Here is a 23,104-nt window from a genome sequence, read left to right on the forward strand (position 1 = left end):
AATTCTTTTTCATGCCTCCATGTCTCCACGTGGCTGTTCCTTGTATCCTCAACACCTTCTCTCTTCCCCTCAAGACCCAGCTCAACTAGACCATCCTTTGCAAACACCTTCGATTTCCCTGGTTTCGTGAGGTACAACGTCCTTTCAGTTCTGAGAGAAACTCATGCAAGGCTCTATTTTTATAGTGTTTATCACGTTTATCAGCCCCAGCCCTGACTTTTTAGTGTCAACTCCACAACCAGATCTCTGTCTCATAAATCTTTACACAGGCCTGAATTCTTTGCTGAAAGAATACAAAACATTATCCTTCTTAAGGAGCTAGTAATGCAATACAATTTTCCTTTACTGAGAGGGATAAGAGTACCAATAATTGACTAAGCAGTTGTTCTCTGATAATTGAAGTTAGGAACTTGAGGACAGTGAAAACTTAATTGTCAGCTTATGTTGTTACTTGGTCATATGGTTAAACTTGTCTCCTAGAAGATTCTTAATTTTCTGGATACAAAACTACCATTCGACTGTTGGTTATTACTGACATGGCTTTGTTTCCAAAGGAAATGGACTAATGATTTGGATGTTTTATTCAAAAGCTGCACAGTTTTTTCTTGCATTTCTTCTGAAATAAAATATTGCCTTAAACTTTTGTTTGTATTTCTTGTTTTTTTATGAATCTGTAACATATAAGTGTATGTTGCAATAATCAAAGTTAGGGAAGTACATTTGGTAGACTGACTAAACAAAAAACCTTGCCAAAAGTCCCTGTCACTTGCATACAGAGGTTGGACTTGTCTGTTACTCATTAAATAAATATACTTGTGTGCAATAACATCATTGCTCTAACCTGGAATTAGGCATATCTACCTCTATTGGAATCTATACAAGGGGCATTTTGCCACTAGAAATTCCAGAAGATGCTTATTAGGAAAAAATAAAACTTTATTATATTTGAGTAAAAACTATTCCCAGATAGAGACCAGGCCTTTAGTAAACAGCAAAATAAAATAAGAAATGAATTTATCCATGAAAATGGGAATCTATAATCTAACCTTATAAAATGAGTTAGAAGAATAATGCATCACTGCTGAAAGCCTTTGTGTGTTTTTAAAATGAGAATGTCAATAATTTTAATGGTCTTTGTATGCAACCGGAATAAATTAAGTTATTTTGGTATCTGGATCTGCCAATATGTGATTTTAAGGATAATGTTCTAGGGCAGGGGCCAGCAAGCTTTTTCTATAAGTGGCCTGGATAGTCATATGTAGGCCATGTGGCGTCTGTTGAAATTACTCACCTCTGCCGTTATTGTATGAAAGTAGCCATAGACGATATGTAAACATATGAATATGGTTGTGTATCAATAAAAATAAAACTTTATTTTTTTAAGTGGCAGGTCAAATTTGGCCTTTGGGCCATAGACTGGTGGCTCTTGTTCAAAAGAATTGGTTCCCAAAGTGTGGCTCCTAAACCATCAGTGTCTGTATTACCTAGGAATGTATTAGCTATGGACATTTCTGTGCCCTTCCCAAAACCTTCTGGATCAGAAACTCAAGGAGTGAGACCCAGTGATCTGTGTTTTAACAGGTCTTTTGGCACATTGTTGAGTTTGAGAACCTTTTTTCTAGAGTAAAGACTAATTAAAATTACCTCCCTCTGAAATATTTCCTCCCCATAAACTTTAATGTATGGTCCTTATGCATGGGCAGAAAAATAAGTGAATATGGAAGATACATTAACCCAGACTATACTCCATGAATAAAACTATTTGATGACCTTAGAGAATTGAGTGTTATTGATCTTTTATCATAAGTGTGATACAGTTGGGAAAAGATTAATGTAATGATATTACTAAGTTTAAGAAAGGTAAAATGAAATAGGGAGCATGCCTTCTGTGATCAATTTTAAATATCATGTATCACCTGAACTATTTATGTCTAAGGCCATAGATCTGTTTGACAAAAAGTATTCAGCTTTTAAAAAAGTAATAGAAACATATTGTGGCTTAGTAAAAAAAGTTGAAACTTAAAGGTACGTGAAAATGGTTTTGACTGCGTAAGAACTCTACAGGTTTCTAACCTAATAAAACAATACAGAATAAACACCTCCTGTGATTATAGCCAGTCTAGTGTGTTTCTCTAAACATTCCTTAGGTAAAGGTATCAGTTTGCTCAGACTCTGAAATAGCCAGATCTTACTTGCAAATTCTCACAAGTCATACAGTCCTATATTATATTGAAGTTCTATTATCTTTCCAAGAAACCCAAGCAATCTGTTATCCTTTAGTTTAACAACTGGCTATGAAGACATCTCTAGGAAATTCAAGATGGAAGAGTGGCAAAGTGTTTCTAAATATTATTTTGTACTTTTAAAGTCAACAGGAGATTATTCGAATAGGAAAACAGTAGCTCTAATTAAAAGACAATTTATGCTTTTCGAGGTTATTAAAACTATAAATCAAAAATGAGGGTTAGGATGCTGACCCGGATAAATCCATTTTCTGGAGGAACTGGCTGAGGACACCCAGAATCTGCTTCTATCTCAGGAAGATTGACCTCTTTCATTTCTTCATCATCATTGATACATGGTTGTCCACTAAAAGGGAAACATAAATATGCGTGTATATGTATGTATGTACACACATTTACATGTGTGTATATGCTTATGTGTATACATATGTACACATTACATACATATATGTATTAAATAAAAAACATTACACACAGAAAAAGGCACAGCAGCAAGCCCAATGGCTCATTAATATTCTGTGTTGGCATAGGTAAAGTTCTAATTATTTCTTTACTTAGCAGTAGACTAATAACCATTTGAACTCTCAATGTTATTGAGAGTTAGGGCAAAATGACCCATTCTTTTCCCTTACCCAGTCTTACTTGTTTTCCATGATTGAAAATGTGCAGTCTTCCTCTTGTCGCTTCTCCCCCTCACAGCGTTTCCCTCCTCTTTCGGGGGCAGGATTATTGCATTCTCGGGTTTTCGATCTCTTATAAGTAGCATCACAGGTACTCCAGGAAGACCAACAACCCCAGTGTCCATCTACTGCATCTGGAACAAAGGAAGACTCACCCCCATGGATCATGGTGCAGCTGAATTTTGGTTTTGAAGCGAGGCCAACCTGGTTTCCTCACTTTTTAGCTGAGTAACTTCCTTTGTGGAATATGATAGGGTTCTTCTGAGGATTAAAAGAAATTACCTGTGGAAGGGGCCTGGTACATTGCCTGATTTCCTTTTAGACTTTGTTCCCACAAACTTAAATAAAATGGCAACAAATGGCAACCATTATGAATTATTTTCAACTGTTAACAAACCTCTTTATTCTTTGCTTTGGAGACCTTTTAAAAATGTGCACTCATATATGTATAAACATGAACATCTTCTTAATAGGATGCATATTAAATTACATTTTTAAAGGTAGTAGAATACATTCTTACTCCCATGCCTTACCCTGTTTCTAAGGAGGATTTGAGGTAGCTATGAACATTACTTAGTCCTGTATGAAAACTTTCGTTGTGGCTTAATTTATCTTTTATTACAAAGTCATCCTCCTTCTATATTACAATACATAAGAGGCTTATAATATCAGTATCATATATTTTATTTGATGTTATGTTTGATTTTTTATGTTATGAGCATTGTGCATGTACTCTTGATATACAAATACTTATGTAATGTATTCATATTCCTTAGATAGATACTGGTGTTATCCTCATTTTATGGATGAACAGATTGAGGCATAGGAAAACTAGGTCACTTTCCCCAAGGTCACATAGTTGGTAGGTTACAGTTGAGATTCACACTTTTTGCAGGTTTATCTTCTCTCTGAGCCTGTACGAGGTGGAGGCTGCTGATAGAAGTTTTGTTTCTTTTTAATTGACTAATTTAGAATACTCTTTGGAGGGGAAAACGTATCTACCTCACAATAGATTCCTGATACTTACTGGATTTATAATCTGGAGATCGTCTCTCACAGTTCTCACCGTAGGTGCCGCTCTGACACACACATAGACACTCAGTGCCGGAGAGGGTGGGTCGGCCATTATTAGGGCATGGAGCACACTGGCAAGGATCGAACTTGGCTGCATACTCTTGGAAAGCTTTCCTGAGATTGTTCCGTTTTGTCACTGCACAGGGGATGTTTCTTACCAAGTCCACGATGGGGGCAAGCTAGGAGCAAATGGGAGAGAGGAAGTCCAGTCACATCCACTTTGGTAATAGGTTGCCATTACTGCCCAGTTCTCATGAGATGAGAAGGAAAGCCTGAAAATTCTACACTTCAAATGGATTATTGCAGAATATAGTATTGCCACCTGTTGAACCAGTAGGCAAAAGCCTTCTACCTGTGGACCGGTGTGATGTATATGGCACGTACCTTCCCTGCAATTTTACTGTGAAGGAAGTCACATGGGAGGTGTTGCTTACTTGGTTGTATGTCATGTTATTAAGTATTCTATGCATGCATCAAAGCACTGAGATAGGTGACCAAGAGTTAGGCAACTCTTTACTGCTCTGCTGAAACCTCATTAAATTTGACTTAAGCAACAAAAAATCTAGAGAGGATAAGAGAAGCTTTCCATGTTCTTTTTTTTCCAGGGACAGTTTTGGCTTTTGTTGGAGTTAGATGAGAAAATATGGAGGGGGAGAAAATGAAGAAATAAACTTGCCAGTAGGATGAATGGAAAAATTACAGTAACAAATAATGGGCTAATGATAAATCAGGGCTCATTTTATTAACATCGTAAAACCTCAAAGAAATGACTGTCTAGTGCAATATGACTTGCAAGTACCCAGAAGGGCAGTTGGATCTCATTTTTCTCCCCTAAGTTGTAGAGCTCAATACATCTTCATGCTGCATGCAAATGATTCTATTTTCATAATGATTGAACTCTTTTGTCTTCATTTAAATGAAATGAACATAATAACTTCTTTGGAGGCCTTTTAAAATGTGGATATGTTTGGGGAAAACAGGTTCTAAATGGCATATGGCTGATACGTGAGTAAAGCATTCCATAAATAATAAATATCACCTTTTAATGCAATTACAACAAATACAAAACTGGTAAATTCAATCAATAGTTACAGAAACAGGAAGTAAAATGGATCTAAAATCTCATTTATCTCACAGAGCTACAAATGAAGACTTAGGAGTGTTCATCAAATAAGGAGTTGCAAGAAGAACACAGAAACCAGATTTATTGTATACATGGAAAAATAAGTACTACTCAAGGCAAGTTTGAGCATTTTTATTCACTAAGTTCCATTTCCTGGTGTTTCATGCATGCTAGGAATTCTAAATACTGTACTGTTAATAGCAAAAGCAATAGACATGCAATTTAACATTTAACAAAAGGTACGTTGTGCATGAATACTAAAGAAAGGCATTTCTTTTATTGTCTGAGAAGAAAATGGAAAACAAATTGTGTGATGTGCAATTTGGGCCGCTAGAGAACTACTTTAGATCTCTTACCTGGAAAAATTTTTACTCTTACCTCAAAGTCAATCACAGCAGGATTTTCCTTCACTGATTCTAACCAGTCAGAAAATGTCTTCTCCTCCAGACCAGAGCTCCCTTTCTCCCATGCCAAAGCTGCTGCATATTCACTCCTTCCACCTCGAATCAGGGATATGGATTTCTCTGCTCCCTGCAAAATGAACCTGCAAGGTGTTCCAATAAAATGCCCATTTAATTTTAGTTAAAAAAAAAAAAAAAAACAGCCTATTTGTACAGAAGGCAGAAGTAGATGGTACAGTATGTAGCTCCATTAAGTAAGCTAAGTGAAAAAGTAAGAGAACACTCCTCCTCCCTGTAGGGAGTTTAATAATAGAAATAATAATAACAGTACTAACAGCTACCATTTATTAAGCATCTGGTAGATGCCAGGCACTTTACACACATATAATTCTCATGACAACCCTGAGAAGTAGTTATTATTATAAACTTTGAAGCCAAAAGTAACTTGTCCTGGAACACATGGTTACTAAGAGACAGGACTAGGATGCAATTACAGCCCAGTCCTCGACTACTCTGCCCCTTAATCTTTAATGTCAACCCCCCTGCTTCTGACTTTTTTTTTTTTTTTTTTTTTGAGAAGGAGTCTCGCTCTGTCGCCCAGGCTGGAGTGCAGTGGCCGGATCTCAGCTCACTGCAAGCGCCGCCTCCCGGGTTTACGCCATTCTCCTGCCTCAGCCTCTGGAGTAACTGGGACTACAGGCGCCCGCCACATCACCCAGCTAGTTTTTTTGCCTTTTATTTATTTATTTTTTTAGTAGAGACGGGGTTTCACCGTGTTAGCCAGGATGGTCTCGATCTCCTGACCTCGTGATCCACCCGTCTCGGCCTCCCAAAGTGCTGAGATTACAGGCTTGAGCCACCGCGCCCGGCCCTGACTTATGTTACTACGTTTTGGGTGCCCAGAATAAAATAAGTCACATGACTTCTGATAGCCAATCAATTGACTGTCACAGTGAAACTTCCAATTACAGGAAAAAATGATAGAATGATTTTATATTTAAAGACAGAGGTGAAAGCACAACTAACACAGAAAAAAAAAAATTAACCATCAGGTTAAGAGTTGGCACAATGTTTCTTTAGACACAATGACATTTACTGTTAAAGTATATAGCACAATTCTTTTATACAAATTTCCATAACCATTTCCCCTACCCAAATGGTAACTTTAATTAACAGGGATAGAGACCGACTAATAAGGAATTGCAGTAAGAAATAGTAGCAAATAAAAAGAAAACTAGTGATATGAGTGATAGTTAGTGGCATTAATTTGGTGTCTATCAGTAAGAATTAGCTATGCCCCCACTATTCAGAAATTCTATAGTAAGATAGTCTAGAATGATTAGAAAATGATGAAATTGCCTTCCTATGAAGAAAGTAGTATGGCTGCTTTTAAAGTAAAGTGCATAACAAAACACAGGTATAAGGAGTAACAAAACAAAGGTATACAATGAAAATTTTAGAGGTTTTCGTACTTATTTTTCATATAAAAGTAGAAGCGAAATTAGAGTTTGCCAATATATCATGTACAGACTGACAGTGGCTTTGTCATGTTATTTCGTATTTAGATTGATACCACATATTTCGTAAACGGATTGACACTGGTAATGGTTATCTGTGAGGGCAATGGGATCCTGAAGAAAGAGTAAGTCTGTTTACTGTTCCACTGGTTTACTCTTACAAGTGAACAAGTGCCTTAAAAAGATTCCAGAAAGAAAATGCAGATTGAAGATAATGCCAATAATGCAAACAAAAGAAAAAAAAGCTAGTAAAAGACAGAACGAATATTTCTACTTACACAATCTTCTCAGAAGCCGCATCATAAGATGAACACCAAAGCTGACCAAAAGCATGTCAAAAATTTCAAGAAACTTCTGTAATATATGGATTTATCAAGGAACTTTTTTTTACTTTTTTCTTTCTTTCTTTCTTTTTTTTTTTTTTTGAGACAGTCTCGCTCTGTCTCCCAGGCTGGAGTATGGTGGAGTGACCTTAACTCACTGCAGCCTCTGCCTCCTGGGTTTAAGTGATTCTCCTGCCTCAGCCTCCTGAGTAGTTGGGATTACAGGCTCGCACAACCAGGCCCGGATAATTTTTGTATTTTTAGTAGAGACCATGTTGGCCAGGATGGTCTCGATCTCCTAACCTTGTGATTTGCCCACCTCAGCCTCCCAAATTGCTCAGATTACAGGCGTGACCCTCTGTGCCCAGCCTGAACTTTGTTTTTAAGTGTGTGCAGCCACCACTATGAGGAAGATAAAAATTCTGTTTGTTCCATATACGCTATTGAAAAAACATTCCATTTTTTATATTTGCATATTTAATGCACATTTTTGAATAATACCTTTTACAATTCTTTAGTAAATATATATATATTAGTGATATATCCTCAAAAATTTTTAATGATATAATTACAGACTTGAGAAGTTTGAAGTCCAGTGATTTACTTGAACTAGCTCAGGGTTAGAAACAGGCAAATCTATGTTCTCGTGTGTGTTTTGCTCTTCAATGTGTCTGTGTCTTTGACTTTAGGCAAATTGTCATCAATAAATATTTGTTGAGAATCTTCTATATGTCAGGCCCAGATAAATATCAAATATCGTGTTAAGAACTCAGACTCTCAGTGAGTATATGGAATAGGTACATAAATATATTAGCAAGACTATGGAGAAGTAAACAAGGATGGAAAAGAAGAAAGGAAGGAAGGTAGAAAGTGGCAGGGAGGGAGAGAGGGAGGGAAAATGGAAGAAAAGAAAGGAAATTAAAAAGACCAATAAAATAATTTTTGCTAAGTATTATTCAATGGTAAAAACAATGAACAATTAATGAGTTAGGAAAGTGAAATAATTCTGTCATCTTTGGCAATTAGGGAGGATGGCGCTCTGAAGGAAGACTGACATGTTCCTGGAAGGAAAGGTGATTCCTATTAGGGAGATCATGGCCCTAATATTAAGGAGACAATGGCCTTCTAAGCCATGGGCACACCATGGGCAAGGACCTGGAGTCAGGGCAGATGTGCCATGCTCTGGAGACAGCACATACAGTCATCAGTTTGAGTTGAAGTGGAAGGTCCGGGGACAGGGAAGAACAGCAGAACTCAGAGAATCTGGATGTAAAGTCAAGGAAATTAGACTTCATTCTTCAGGTTTAGAAACAATTACATTTCCTAGAAACAATGAAAGGTTTTGAGGTGGGGATTTAAAATGATTCAGGAATATCAGCAGTATTGTGTCATCTGGGTAGCAATGGGTAATTGAAAAACCAGTTTGGAGCCTATTGCAATAGTCTCTAACTTTGCAATGTCCTCTTGTTCCTACAGTCTGAAAACTGTGGTCCATATTTGATATTTTCTCACTTAAATTCCTCTACATTAACTCAGTTTCCTAAGTAGCCCTGATTCCAGTCTAGTATTTTCTTATATTTTAAGTAAACTTTTATACTGACGTATAATATTGACATAGAAATGTAAACAAATCATTAAGCATGCAGCTCAATTAATTCGTAAAAAGTGAGCCCACCCATATAATCACTGCCCACGCCTAGAAATAGAACTCTAGCAACACCCAAAAGCCTCCTTCATGCTTTTATTCAGTCATTATTCCATCCCCAAATGCAAACTCCAATTTTATTATTATTGCTATAGATTAGCTTTGGATATTTTTAACTTTATACATAAGATTATAAAACATGTACACTTCTGTGCGTGGTTTCTTTTGCTCAGTTTTATGTTTGTGACATTCATCTATCTTGTTTGCAGCAGTAGTGAATTCATATCGTAATTGGTTCATTTTACTCTTGATAGACATATGAGTTGTATCCAATAAATGAATAAAGCGGCTTTTCTTATTTTTTGCTCCATGTTTGTGCATATTTTTGTTGGTACACACCTATTAGTAGAGTTTCTAAGTCATAAATATGTGTGTGTGCATTTATGTTTCACTTTAGTAGATATTGCCAAATAGTTTCCAAAATGATATTAACAATTTATTCTCCTACCAGCAGTGTATGGCAGGTTGTAAAGTTCTACTGCCAATACTTGTTAATTTAAGTTTTTTCACCATTTCACGTATTTTATGGTTTTAATTTTATCCTTTTGATTCCCAGTTATCTTTATTATCTTTTTATGTTTATTGCTTTTTAAAATATGTTCTTTTGTTAAGTGCTTATTCAATATTTTTGCTTATTTTACAATTTCAACGATAATTTTCCTATATTATATGTCTTTACTACATGTCACTTGTGCAACCACAAAATAATTATAGCAGACATGAATTGAATAGTTAGTATAGGCTAGGCTTTGTCCTCATCAATTTATATGAACTGTTTATTTAATTCTCACAATAAGCATAAGTAAATACTATCGTTATTTTTAATGTACTTACAAGAAGAAAGATTAAACTCTTGATGTTGATTACATAGCCAATCAACAGTGGAGCTAACACTTGAATGTAATCTAGTTGATATGCAATGAACTTAATACATCACAGCAATAAATAATTTATATAAATAGCATTTTATTTTCCTACTTAATAATTTTTACTGCTTTCCTACTGAATCAATCCAGCAAAGTGTTCTGCTCAACAGTAAGTCTGTTAATTTCTTGGCAAGGTATTTGAGGGGAAAACTGCACAGTATATCAGCTTCTTAAAAAATTACAATGTTCTTTATAATTTTAAAAGCTCTGAGAAATTCTCTTAAACACTGTTACACTCAAAGTTTTTCAATTTAAAGATGGAACTCCCTTTTCACATGCAGCACCTATTAACATTGTATAGATCATATGTGGGATAGTGACAATATTTAATAGGATTAAGTCTAATTTTTTTAGCAAGGCATACAAGCCCTGTTTGATATGGACCAAACCTACCTTCTCAGCTTTATTTCACAAATTTATGCTCATGCCAAATAGAAGTACTCGTTTATTCATTTACACATTCATTCTTTTCCTCTCTACGCCTCTGTTTCCTCATCTATAAAATGGTGGTAATAATTGTACCAGTCTCATGGGGTTGTTGTGAGAATTAGAAGTTAACACACACAAACACTTGGGACAGTGCCTGGAGCATAGTAAGAGTTCAATAAATGTTAATTTTCCATTCATTTATTCTTTCAAGCATTCATGTGTTCATTGAGCACATCTATTAAACATTTATAATGTGCCAGACATGGTACGAAGTCTGGTACCATAGTATGAAGTCATGGTACGAGGACATAAAGACCACACCACTGTCCTGAATTTGCATACCATGGAGGAAATAGAAAGTAAACATAATACAGTGTGATACGTGCTATGATGTTGTGAATGCAAGTTGCAGTGAGTACGTATAGAAGGGCACCTAACCTTAATTATGAACAACAATAGAGATGGTAATCAGGTAAGGCTTCTTGGACTGTCTGCTAAAATTTACAATTTCAAGATTTTGTCACTTCAAAATAGTTATTACATCTTTAGCATATTAAACACTTAAGCAATGCAGAAAAACACAATAATTATTCCGCTTGTTGTTTAGTCTTAGTTTTATATAGTAAATGAATCTATTTCTCATTGCTTCATCTTTGCTCACTGTTTCTTTACTCCTGGGCTCTGTATTTATCTGTTGGATTAATGTTTTAACATTAATTTTTATGTGCTTTTATAATTTCTTTATTTCGATTATTTCTTTGATGATTGAAGCTGAATCATGAGTTTTCTACACGTACAGCCTCAGGCTGGAGAGAATCAAGAGCGAAAAGAGTAAAATTTTGTCTTTTAGATCTCAAGTACACTTTTATAAATCTAGCAAAATCATAGATTTGAAGGCTAGGGTTTTAATGTCAAGGGCCAGGCTCTTGAGAGGGAAAAAGAATTCTTGAGATCTTAATGCTTGAACTAAAATATCAAGAGCCAAACATTTTAAGATTCAGAATTATAGAATTTATAACATCAACCACAGAATGATAAAAAATGTATAAGATAGCCATTTTTCTTCTCAAAAGTAGAAAAGATTTTGAGCAGCTTGGAGAATGGGGGAATACTGGACATGTGGTAACTAAAATATAGACTTGGTGGATTCCTTTGTGCAGGCCTAAGATTCTACCACTTTGGAGAAAATCTTGGAAAGAATAGTTTGACAAGTAGAAGTTTGATAGAAGCTCATAAGAGGCTCTTCAATAAGTTAATGGAAAATGTGTATTATGAAAAGAAAATGCATGGCTTTCAAATTTTTTGCACAAAAATAAACTCATACTAACTTATCATAACATAGCTAAATAGGATCAAGTTTGAGGCACAAAGAGGGATAAGACATCAGTTTGAAAAGAGTCCCTATCAGAGCAACTTGAAATCTGCTAAAATGGAAGTAAGATCAAACATCAAATTTATGGTGAAACTTGGGTGGAAGAATGGTGAAATCACTGATGTCTTAGGAAAAGTTTATGTGGACAATACTTCAAGGCAATCAGCAGTTAACAGATTCATAACTCATTGTAGGAAGGGAAGAAATAATGTTGAAAACTCCTAGCAGTAGATAATCTACATGAATTTGTGAAGAAAAAATTTACCTTATTCCTGCCCTAATTGAAGAGAACTGATGATTAACAGTGGGAACAAGAGCCAACACTGTAGATATCTCAATTAGTTCAGTTTACACAATCATAACTGAAAAATCAAAGATGAGCAAACTTTCCACCCAATAGCTGCCAAAACGATTGTGTGCAGATCAGCTGCAAACAAGAACAGAGCTTTCAATAAAAATTTTAAACATGTAGGATCAGATCCTGAAGCACTTTTTAAAAAGAAATGTACACAGGAGATGAAAAATGGATTTACTAGTATGGTCCTGAAGACAAAGCACAATCAAAGAAATGGCTACCAAGAAGTGGAAGTGGGCCAGCCAAAGCAAAAATGGCCTAGTCAAGAGCAAAGGTCATGGAAATGGTTTTGTGGCATGCTCAAGGCATTTTTCTTGTTGATTTCTGGAGGGTCAAAGAATAGTATCATCTTCTTATGAGAGTGCTTTGAGACAGACCAACTTTTAGCAGAAAAGTGCCCAGGAAAGCTTTACGAAAGACTCCTTCTCTACTACGATGATGCTCCTACTCATTCCTCTAATGAAACACAGGTAATTTTGTATGAATTTAGATGAGAAATTATTAGATAGTCACCTTACAGTCTTTCTTTGACTCCTGCTGACTTCTTTTTGTTTTCCAATCTTAAAATATCTTTAAAGGGCACCCATTTTTTTCAGTTATTAATGTGAAGAAGATTGCATTTTTGCAATCTCCAGAAGTTAAAATCCTAGGACTCTCAGTTCTTTACAGATGGACTAGATGGCTGACATCATCACTAAGAAATGTGTCTTGAATTTGATGAAACTTATGTTGATAAATAAAGTTCATATTTTCTATTTTTATCTTTTACTTCCAGTTCCCTGTGAACTTTCAAACTTTTCAAAGTCCTCTCACGTACATTTAATCTTCTCAAGTAGTAGGATGGGAATGGCAAGTTTTGTAGAGAATCTTTTGTATCCAACATGGCATGCAAGCAAGTAGTTCCTTGGTAGTCTCAAGGCCCTCACATTTCACTGTGATGTACAGAAAACAGGCAGGGGTTCCCTAAAGCCTGAAGAAGGTGAGGAAGTCTCGAGAAAGACTGGTAGACAAAAAAGGGCCTGGCCTTTTTGTGAGGAAGATTTAAGGATATGGATTTAGTAACCGAAAGCTAAGGCAGGACCATCAACATTGGCAATAGGTGCCAGTGCGTGATTGTGAGAACCAGAGGAGGCAAATGACCTATCAGATGAGGCTAGCCAAGGCAAACAGAAACATGCTAACAAAGGTCTCATTCTTCCTGTGACTCTAGGATACTATCTGACTACCCTTCCCCAACACATATGCATATGCATATGCATGTGCATGCATACACACACACACACACATGCACACACACACATGTGTGCTCTTAAATTATCCCTGACAAGCAGCAAAGGAGAAGAGTGAGGAAATCCTGAGTTTGACTAAAAATTGAAAACTGAAACCCAGAATGACTGGGTTACATTACACTGGCAATTTTATACTTTTTACCACTTAAAAGAAATAGGAATTTGAGAGTATATTAGTTCATTGTTGCATTGCAATAAAGAACTACCTGAGTGTGGGTAATTTATAACGAAAAGAGGTTTAATTGGGTCACCGTTCCATAGGCTGTACAGGAAGACTGGCAGGGGAGGCCTCAGGAAACTTGCAATCATGGCAGAAGGTGAAGAGGAAGGAGTCACGTCCTGCATGACTGGAGTAGTAGGAGGAGGGTGAAGGGGAAAGGGCTACATTCTTTTAAACAACCAGATCTCATAAGAACTCACTATCACGAGAACAGCAGGGAGGAAGTCTGCCCCAATGATCCAGTCACCTCCCACCAGAGCCCTGCTCCAACATTGGGGATTACAATTCAAAATGAGATATGGGAGGGGATACAAATCCAAGCCATAGAAGAAAGCTATGTTAAGTTCCATTAAAATATCCTGACTTTGAACATCTGAATTATTCAAGTTGCTTTTTTATTCACCTCTTTGTTGCATGGATTTTATGGTTAAGTAGTTTTTTCCAGTAGTACTTAATAATGTATTTCTAGAATTTGTCTTGAAGTTGCATATTTGGACAATAGTTCCAATATATATATAATCAAGAAAAATTTCTTCCTTTATTTCAGAGACATGTTCTTATATAGCATTTTTTTAAAATACAGTTTTCTATTTCATTTATTGGGATCTCTTTTCATGGATATTAATTTTCACATATTAAATTACATTTATCATTCCATTTCCATTAAATTTTCTTTAATAATATTTAAATGTTTTCCATGTTGAGATTGCTTGATATCTTTCTTGTATGTGATTACTTTGATTAATTTTATTTTAAAGAATTATATTTTGTCCTTGCATTGTAATAATTTATTTATAATTATAATGATTATATTTCTCAATGTTTGTTTTTGTACCTCAGTTTTGAAATCTGTTTTAATTAATTCTTTTATTTAATCTATCTATCTCTTAGTTCTTGATTTATTGAACTCGTATTCTTATTAAATTATTCTACTACATGATAAACTGATACAGAATCTATATCCATATTTTGGTTAATATTACCAGATTATTTGTTTTGCATTCTATATGCCTTTGTGCCCTCTTTTTCTTCTTTGCTATAATAGGAATGTGCAGTTGTCAAGCCAGTTCTTTTCATTTTGCTTATGCATAACAGTCAAGTATATGTAGACTATCTGTTCTGACACTGTATTTAAAATTATCTATTTATTATCACACTAAATCTTATATTTTATTTGTTTCTTGTCTGTCTTCACCATGAGAAGGTGAGCTTCAAATTTGGGAATTTCTGTGATTCTGCTTCCCTTTATTCTAAGCAATCAAGCAAACTAAGGAAATAGAATTTTACAGAGAGGAAGGAGTTATTTATAATGGCAAGGCCTAGGAGAGAGCATGACCTGTTTAGGAGACTGCATAAATATTAGCTATGCAGAGAAGGACAGGAACTTGTGCTTAAGGCCATGTGGAACCTGACATGTTCCAAGTATGAAGATTTCATGAATAAGATTTTCCATAGAGAAGATTCCTCTCATAAAAATGCATAGAATAGACTGGAATAAAGCAGACTACAAGCAGGAAGACCACTTAGGGTGCTTCTGAGATAATCCAGGTTGGAAATAATGAATGGATGGTTTGCCTTCCATGGAAGGTTTTATATCCATGGAAATAAAAATATGAAGACAACTTGCAGAGACATTCAGGAGGTAGAATGAATTATGCATGGTTACTTATTAGATATAGAAAAAGGGTAGAATCAAAGACAATAGCCAGGTTTCTGGTTTGACTGACTTAGTTGATGGTGATACCATCATCAAGCCTGGGACTGCTGAAGAAGAGGAAAGGTGAAAGGAGCCAACCACTGCTGGTCACCCTGCAAGGCTCCTTATAAACATCATGTCACAACAGTCCTATTAGGCTGTAAAGAAAAGGCTATGCTATTAGATGTGAGTGAGAACCAACAGCAGCAGGGAGAGAATACATAAAGCATTGTTGCCTAGAGACTTTCCGGTAGAGATGTTTAGTGGACAGTAGGTGTCTGGAGTTCAGAAGGGATGTCTGGGTTGGGGATTGGGATAGAAGAGTGAAAGCCGATTGGGGATTGGGATAGGGAGTGAAAGCAGTGGCTAAAATTGGGAAAGAGTAAGATCATTCTGCAAAACATAACTTGTATCTTCTTTTTTCAGGATTTTTTGCCTGGATTTTCTTTCTCACTCTTTCCATTTGCCAAAGTCTTCAGCCATTTTTAATACATGGCCCCAGAATAATTCTCTTCACAAAATCTGATGTATTTAAATTCCAGGATTTTCTTCTGCTCATAGTCCTTTATAGCCTTTTAGAAACTATACCTCTCTTAAACCCTTGTCAATCTGTATTTTTAATGGATGTTTATATGTTTCTTTACTTTGTAAGGTCCTGGTTCACAGCCATATGCACTTCACAATGCCTAATATTGCGTTCTTCCCATGAGCAAAATCAATAAATTATTCATTAAACAACCTAAGTATGAGATAAAGAAAACCTTAACAATTTCCTTTTTTAAGGTAATGCTAATGGTATTTTATTTGTATCCCCTGTCCCAACACACAGAGTTCTGAGGCAGAGAAATGAAATAAGTGAAAAGCTAAAAATAGCACAGTGACATCCAATATGGTCTGTAAATGACAGCCAGGCTCAGGGCACACTGGATAAGCTGCTAAGAGAGTACTGTTACCTTCATGTTTCTCTGACAGCTTGTTGGTGGTGCACCTATGCTCCACTTTTGTTCTCTTAGCAAATAAAACACGTTTCTTTGTTTCAATCCGGACACAGTGTTTGGCTTCTTCCTCGGTTAAACCTAGGAGATGAAGTACAAACAAAAACCACTGAGAATGCACCACTGACAATTCAAAGAAGAACATGATGCTCTGGTCACTTCGGAGTTACAGATACTTTATATTAGCCCCTTTCTTCCCCAATCCCTATAAACTTTAGTAGCAGCTCAAATTAATTTTACCTACAGATTCAATCCTGCATGGGCACAGAGATGGTCCTGAACAGAAGAATCCTGTGAGTGCCCATCATTTCCCCCTTCAACACTGACCCTCAGAAGCACATATGAGCCGTTGTGGCCCTTCCCATGGGGACAGTGATGTCCTGTCCCTGTTGCCTGCCCCTTGTTGCCACTCAACACAATGGAGCTCTAAGCTTTCCCTTTCTATTGGCCACTGCACTGTGTAGCCCTGCAAATCAAAAGATTATGACATGCTCTGATCTGTTCTCTAAGACCTACTTTCTGGGCCACTGCTGATTTTGTGATACCTGAGTCCGCTTCAATTGCTTCCCTGTTTGTCACCTAAAATGCAAATCTTCTGGGCCATGCTTCTTCCCTGAACACTCATTCTCATACCTCTTTGGGCTTTTTCTCCTTAATTCAGCTGCTCACTCAACCCCTACCTTAAAATACTGTTTATTGTAATCTCAGAAATTCTGACTTCCTGACCTATGAATTATTTTCAAACTCCTCCTTAGCTATTCTATCTCCCCATGTTAATTCAAGCCTGTACTTGATACTGTTTCCACTGTCATCTCCAGCAGAAGTTCAAAAGGCCATATTCTCACCCCATTCATGTATGGGAGTTGGGAATGATATCTTCCTAGTTTCCCACTGCTGCTTTCATTGGATGACTCCCCATGGTCTTACAACCTGCAAAAACCTTGATGCCCTGAGGCTCAGGCCATCTGGTTTTAATACCTTTAGTCCTCATCGTTCTCCTTTACCAAACTCTCTAGCATCACTTGTTGAAGATTTGGGCATCTGAAACACTCCCGCCGCCACAGTCCTGTGATCATTCTCAATGGCCTCAGAATCTGTGTGTTAGTGGAAGAGTGCAGGGAAACAGATCTAGTATTTTTGTAGGCTGAGTTAGTACTGTCTGGGGTAATTGAGGGAAATCATTTTCTTTTTCTTAATAGCTTCCCAAGGCACCTGACTCACTGCTGGAAACATCAAAACTAAAATCCAGGTCTTTTGATGTTTAGTTAAAATTTGCCTTGCAAAATACAAGTACATGAGAAGTACAGCTGTTAATATAGGCTCTTAAGCACCTGAAAGCAAATACTAGTATTTGGGGTTATAGGTCATAATAGGCAGGGATGGGTGTTTTTAAAGCTTGAGGTTCTGATTACGTGTGATACTGAAATGGAAATCTGAAGGCATAGATTGCTGAGAAATGAGGCTGGGTAGATGTGAACTGGGTCTGTCTACCTCATTTTTTTGGTGACAGTTTGAAGAGATGCATTGTTAGTTGGGAGTAAAAAATTCTTGGTTTGAAGCCCTTGTGTTTAGTTTGCATATTCAACTCTAAAAAAAGATAATTGTTTCAGTCTAGTTGAATAAATATAGTTCATTTTTCTTCTGGTAGGATTGTTTTTATAAGTGGGTTGTCAAATACTTAGGCCATACTTGGAATGTAAAGCATTTATAGTGCATGACTCCTTAATCATTCATTAGGCTCTTATTATTTATAAGTAATAATTAAATTGTATGTGTCGAGTTAATTAACTATAACATAATGAATTAACTATAACATAATGAATTAACTATAACATAATGAATTAACTATAAACTTAATTTCATTTTTGAGGGCTATAGATGAATCGTTGAAGATTTGAATGATGAATATTTTTTATGACATTGGTCATGCAGTGATCAAAGTATCAGTGAATTTCTGTGCAACCCTTTTCTTCCCTGCAGTATGTCCACTTTTTTGCTGCCAGACCTCTATCTATATGAACTAACAAGCTACTTGATACTGCAGTACCTTGTATCTTAAACCTGAGTGTTCCTCTGCTGTGGGGTGCAGGAATGAGTATTTCAGTAATGTCTTTAGCTACTCTGATGCCCAAATACAAGATTGTTAGTTGAAAATTTCATATTAATAATTAGTGTGGTGAATAATTTTTAACCTCCAATTCAATGTAGAAGATGACTTCCCAACAAAAGGAGTTTAAAATTATCCTCTTGCATATTATGATATTTTTATTGTTTGATGTTTTCACTGTGTTTATGAAACTCTTTTCACCTTGCACACTGAAGCAATGTCAACTTTTATTCAAGGTTTTAACTTGACTATGGTACATTGAACAATAGAGAAATAAATCAACACATGCAAATAAAAGGCAATTTAATTTTGTTTTCTTTTCTTGAGGGAAAGAAAGTACTATGAAATATTCAAGTCATTTTCAAAATTAACAACAGGGGATATAATTCTTATTGAATAAAGCATAGAAAAAATTAAATCTATACTTTAGTTTCATGTTATGATGAGGTAAAAGGAGAGAGAATAGGAGGAGAGAAAAGGGAAGAGGCCAGAATATATATTTATCTAGAGAGTTGGGAAAGCCAGACAAACACATGAACTGGAGAATTTCATTTTCTTGAGAAGTCGTTTCTGTCTGGGTGTGCTTCATTTTAACCACAATTAAAATTTTACAGATAAATTATTACATATAAACTTATTGAATATGAGAATATTGAATACATCTTATTGAGAGCTTGTTTGGAGGTTCTAGCAGGGGAGTGCAGCTACTAATATACCCTTGACCTAAGACCAATCCTCCTCTATTGGGGATGGTCATCCTCTTTGACCGAGCATGCAGCTTTGGAGGGACACACATGAAGTGGTGAGGGAGGAAAGGGACACCCACCTAGCCAGCCTGATCAGCCGAATCAACCCTGGAGATCAATGAAGTGACAGATGTCACAGCCAGATCGTCCTCACATCCAGAATACATCTTACTGATTATATATACACATATATACATATATATGCATATATAGACATATTGTCAATACATATATACAGTGTATGTGTGTGTATGTATGTATTGTGTGCTTGCATGTATATATGGATATGCATGGGTATTTATTTATTTTGAATTTCTTATCACATCCCAAACTCCTTTTCTTTCCTTCATTATATGTAACAGTCAATCTCTACCTCTACAGAGAAAGAGATGGAATGTGAGAAGGTTTCTGTAGGAAAGTATAACTCATCACTCTTCATTTTAGCTATGGGGCTTTAACTTTTTAAAGGATGAATAGTTGATTAAAGATTCACCCAGTTCTTAACTGACCTGAACTCTAAGCATTTAGGGGCTCTGCTCTGAACGCATGAGGATTATACTCATCAAGTGGGAAATTATTGTCTGGGTTATAGCAGAAGTGACCAGAATAATTTCATCTGAGGGTGAGATAAAACCAAGTCAAAGACCAGAGATTTCCCCTAACTACTTTTGCTCAGCATTGGTGTTGATACTGTTTGCAGTAGCAGAAGACATCAAATTCATCATGCAAGAGTTGCTCCAGTGGAAAGGATAACTGAAAGGAAACATAAAGCATGCAGGCAGTATGGAAAGCCTACAATAACACAAATCTTTTGCATTTAGTTTCAAGTTTCATCACCCGTAGGTGCTCATCTGGCCCACTCCAGCTTAGTTGTTTGTCAAGTTTCTAACTTTACTTTCATCATAGGTTTCATCTTGGCTTTTAGTTAAAATTATTATAAGAAAAAAATTGCTATTTAATTTGTTATAAGGTATTGCTCTATGAAATTATATCCTATAAAATGTTATTCATAAATTATTTTTTAGAATTTAGTGCCAGTACAAACTTTGTTTCCCTTGAGATATTGGCATGCATCTTCCTCTTTGGGTAACCACTACTGTGTCAGCTTATGATGTTCCCAGATGTTAGGAAATTTAGAGACAAATATGATGCCTAAAATCACAGTGGTTAAGCATACTTATTTTTCTTATTTTTTGGTCTTAGCTTTCTATTTTTGTTTTATTTATTTGAATGTGTATGTTTTTTATCCTTCATCATATTTTGGAAATAAAGCAGGATCTAAATAAAGTCAAAGCAGAATAATTAAAATGAGAGAGTAAGAGAAAAATGAAAAATGTACTGCATGCTATCATACCAGTTAAAAAGAGTAAGGACTGAAGAAAGTTACCTGAGTTCTTTAGTTCCTCACTGCTAAACTGATAGAGGAGGTCATACACGCCCCCCAGGGTGCCAGAGGTGAAGTAATGAGTCCCAAAGTCATCGAATATTCGGCTGTACAAAGCAGAGTTGTATTCTAGAGGCAGATGGTTAAGTGCTTTCAAAAAGACATCAGAAAGGTACAGATCTTTAGCTTTCGTTGTGAAGTTTAAGACTTTCATCACTTTATGGATCCTAATAAAACTAGAATCCTAAATGAAAGAAAGAAGTAAAAAGATGATTAAAGGTAATGAAATTTTGAAGTACCAAGCATTTAAATGTCATTGATTTATCATTAGTTTCATTCCCACCATAGTATTACAATTCTCACTCTCTATTGCATGTTCTCACATACAAAATTATAAATTTCATTTTGCTTTCCAATACCAATGTTCAAGGGACAAAACAGATAAGATTATCTCAATAATGTAAACTGTGTAATGGGGGCACGTGTTCTCTAAGAAAGAAGAATTCAATGATCAAAAAAGTCATCTTTTCCTCCTAATTGCCAATCGTGGCTGCATTTCTACTGAGTTTTTATTTAGAATGCTTGCTAATGTGAATAATTGAAAAAGGATTGTGTGAATTTTGAACTGGAAGTTATGCAACTGAGATGGAGGTTATGCAAGTGAGATTCAAGTTACAGCTTTGTCACTCTGGAAAAAATGTTTCGATTCTCTAGACTTCAGTTGTCAAATGATAAGATGAGGACTTGCACCTGGTAACATTTCACACCTCCTTTCAACTCCAAAATGCTGATTCTAAATTACTTAGGGGGTGAAATCAAGTAAAATTATTTCTATTCTCTCTCCTCCACCCATATGCAGAAATACATGAGTTTTTTTTTGTTGTTGTTGTTTACAAACTTATTTATTTATAATTTCTTTTTATGTCAGGTTAACTTAGAATTAGCTGGTGGATATTATGCTTAAAATCTCATTTCCTCAGATTATTTTTCCACATAGCCACTGAGGTTTATAAGTGTATTTATGTATATTGTTTTAAAAAAATTTATGTACTTTATCTGATCTCTCAATTTTAACAAATTGCAGTAATAGTAACAGAGTAAGGACCATATTTTAGCAAAATAACTGTATTATAACTGTTAATTATTAACCATATTCCTCTTTGCTATAAGTATGGCACAAGATGACTGCTGACACAAAAGATAAAAAATAATCCCAAGGATGGAGAAAGAATCAGCATTAATCTCCCTTCTCTCTTTCCTTGTCCCTCTCCCTCTGTTCCTTCATTCTACCTTCTGGCCTTCTATACATGTATTGCCTAGCTATCTGAGATGCTGTAGATACGGAAGTAAAGAAGGCAGACAAAGTTCGTGCCTTTGTGGAACTTACATTTTAGTAAGTTCATTAATTCTATTTTTAAGTTTAATACTTGAATTTTGTCATAGAACCATAGTTTCAAAAGTTGGAGAGCCCTTGTGCTTTTAATAAGAAGCACACTCACTCCCTGAGTATCTGAAGTGCCTGTTCTGGAAGGTTCAGCATTTCCAGGTTGCTTTAAAGTCTCAGTCATGGAAAATACAAGCTAAATTTTGGTAGCTCAACTTAGCATAATCATTTCATGGTGTTCTACTTGCTGGTCCATGATACCTGAAACTGGCTATTTTAGATTAAAAAAATACATTACTATAGGTTATTAAACTACATATAATCTATTTCAACAATGTGTGAGGTCTTACTTTATTTTAATAATATTATTGTGGTTTCAGTTTTGTAAAGTATATCAGGAAAGTACTGAACCTTACTGAGTTAACTGGTATTTTGCTTGGAAACAGACTGTTTGCCCAACAAATGTCTAATTTGATCTGTGATTGCCGAAACAGCTAAAGCATCATGCTCTACTGAAAGGCTTGGATTGATTTTCAATTTTGTGGTATCTTGTTTTCTCTACTTGAAGACTAAGAGAGGCTGCAGTAGCATTTTTTTTCTTCCTTTTTTCTTTTCTTTCTTTCTTTCTTTTTCTTTTTTTTTGTGAGATAGAGTCTAGCTCTGTCACCCAGGCTGAAGTGCGGTGACGCCATCTCGGCTTATTGCAACCTCCGCCTCTCGGGTTCAAGCGATTCTCCTGCCTCAGCCTCCTGAGTAACTGGGACTACAGGCCCCTGCCACCACATCCGGCTAATTTTTGTATTTTTAGTAGATACAGGATTTCACCATGTTGGTCATGCTGATCTTGAACTCCTGACCTCAGGTGATCTGCTTACCTCAGCCTCCCAACGTGCTGGGATTACAGACGTGAGTCATCGTGCCAGCCTCATTTCCTGTTTAGACTGAAATTCCTTAATTCTGTTCAGACCTAATCAAAGATGACAGTAATGATGTTGGATTGAACTGTATGAGGCTAACAATTCTGCTCTATCGCCCAGGCTGGAGTGCAGTGGCGCCATCTCGGCTCACTGCAACCTCCGCCTCCCAGGTTCAAGTGATTCTCCTGTCTCAGGCTCCTAAGTAGCTGGGATTACAG

At 36.1% G+C, this 23,104-nt stretch overlaps 1 protein-coding gene across 1 annotated transcript in view; it reads right to left on the reverse strand.

Moving 5' to 3' along the window:
• The window catches only part of C6 (complement C6), a 66,292-nt gene that overhangs the window by 13,895 nt on the left and 29,293 nt on the right, over positions 1–23,104 (reverse strand). Inside the window, exons 8-13 of the mRNA XM_017896002.1 lie at positions 20,589–20,831; positions 16,276–16,429; positions 5,499–5,664; positions 3,951–4,176; positions 2,886–3,057; positions 2,478–2,589 (exon numbers count right to left, since the gene is read on the reverse strand). Coding sequence (XP_017751491.1) covers positions 2,478–2,589; positions 2,886–3,057; positions 3,951–4,176; positions 5,499–5,664; positions 16,276–16,429; positions 20,589–20,831 — 1,073 coding nt within the window. The remainder of the gene's footprint in view (positions 1–2,477; positions 2,590–2,885; positions 3,058–3,950; positions 4,177–5,498; positions 5,665–16,275; positions 16,430–20,588; positions 20,832–23,104) is intronic.

This window comes from Rhinopithecus bieti, unplaced genomic scaffold (assembly GCF_001698545.2).
Source record: "Rhinopithecus bieti isolate Rb0 unplaced genomic scaffold, ASM169854v2 scaffold_26977, whole genome shotgun sequence".
Lineage (NCBI taxonomy): Eukaryota > Metazoa > Chordata > Mammalia > Primates > Cercopithecidae > Rhinopithecus > Rhinopithecus bieti.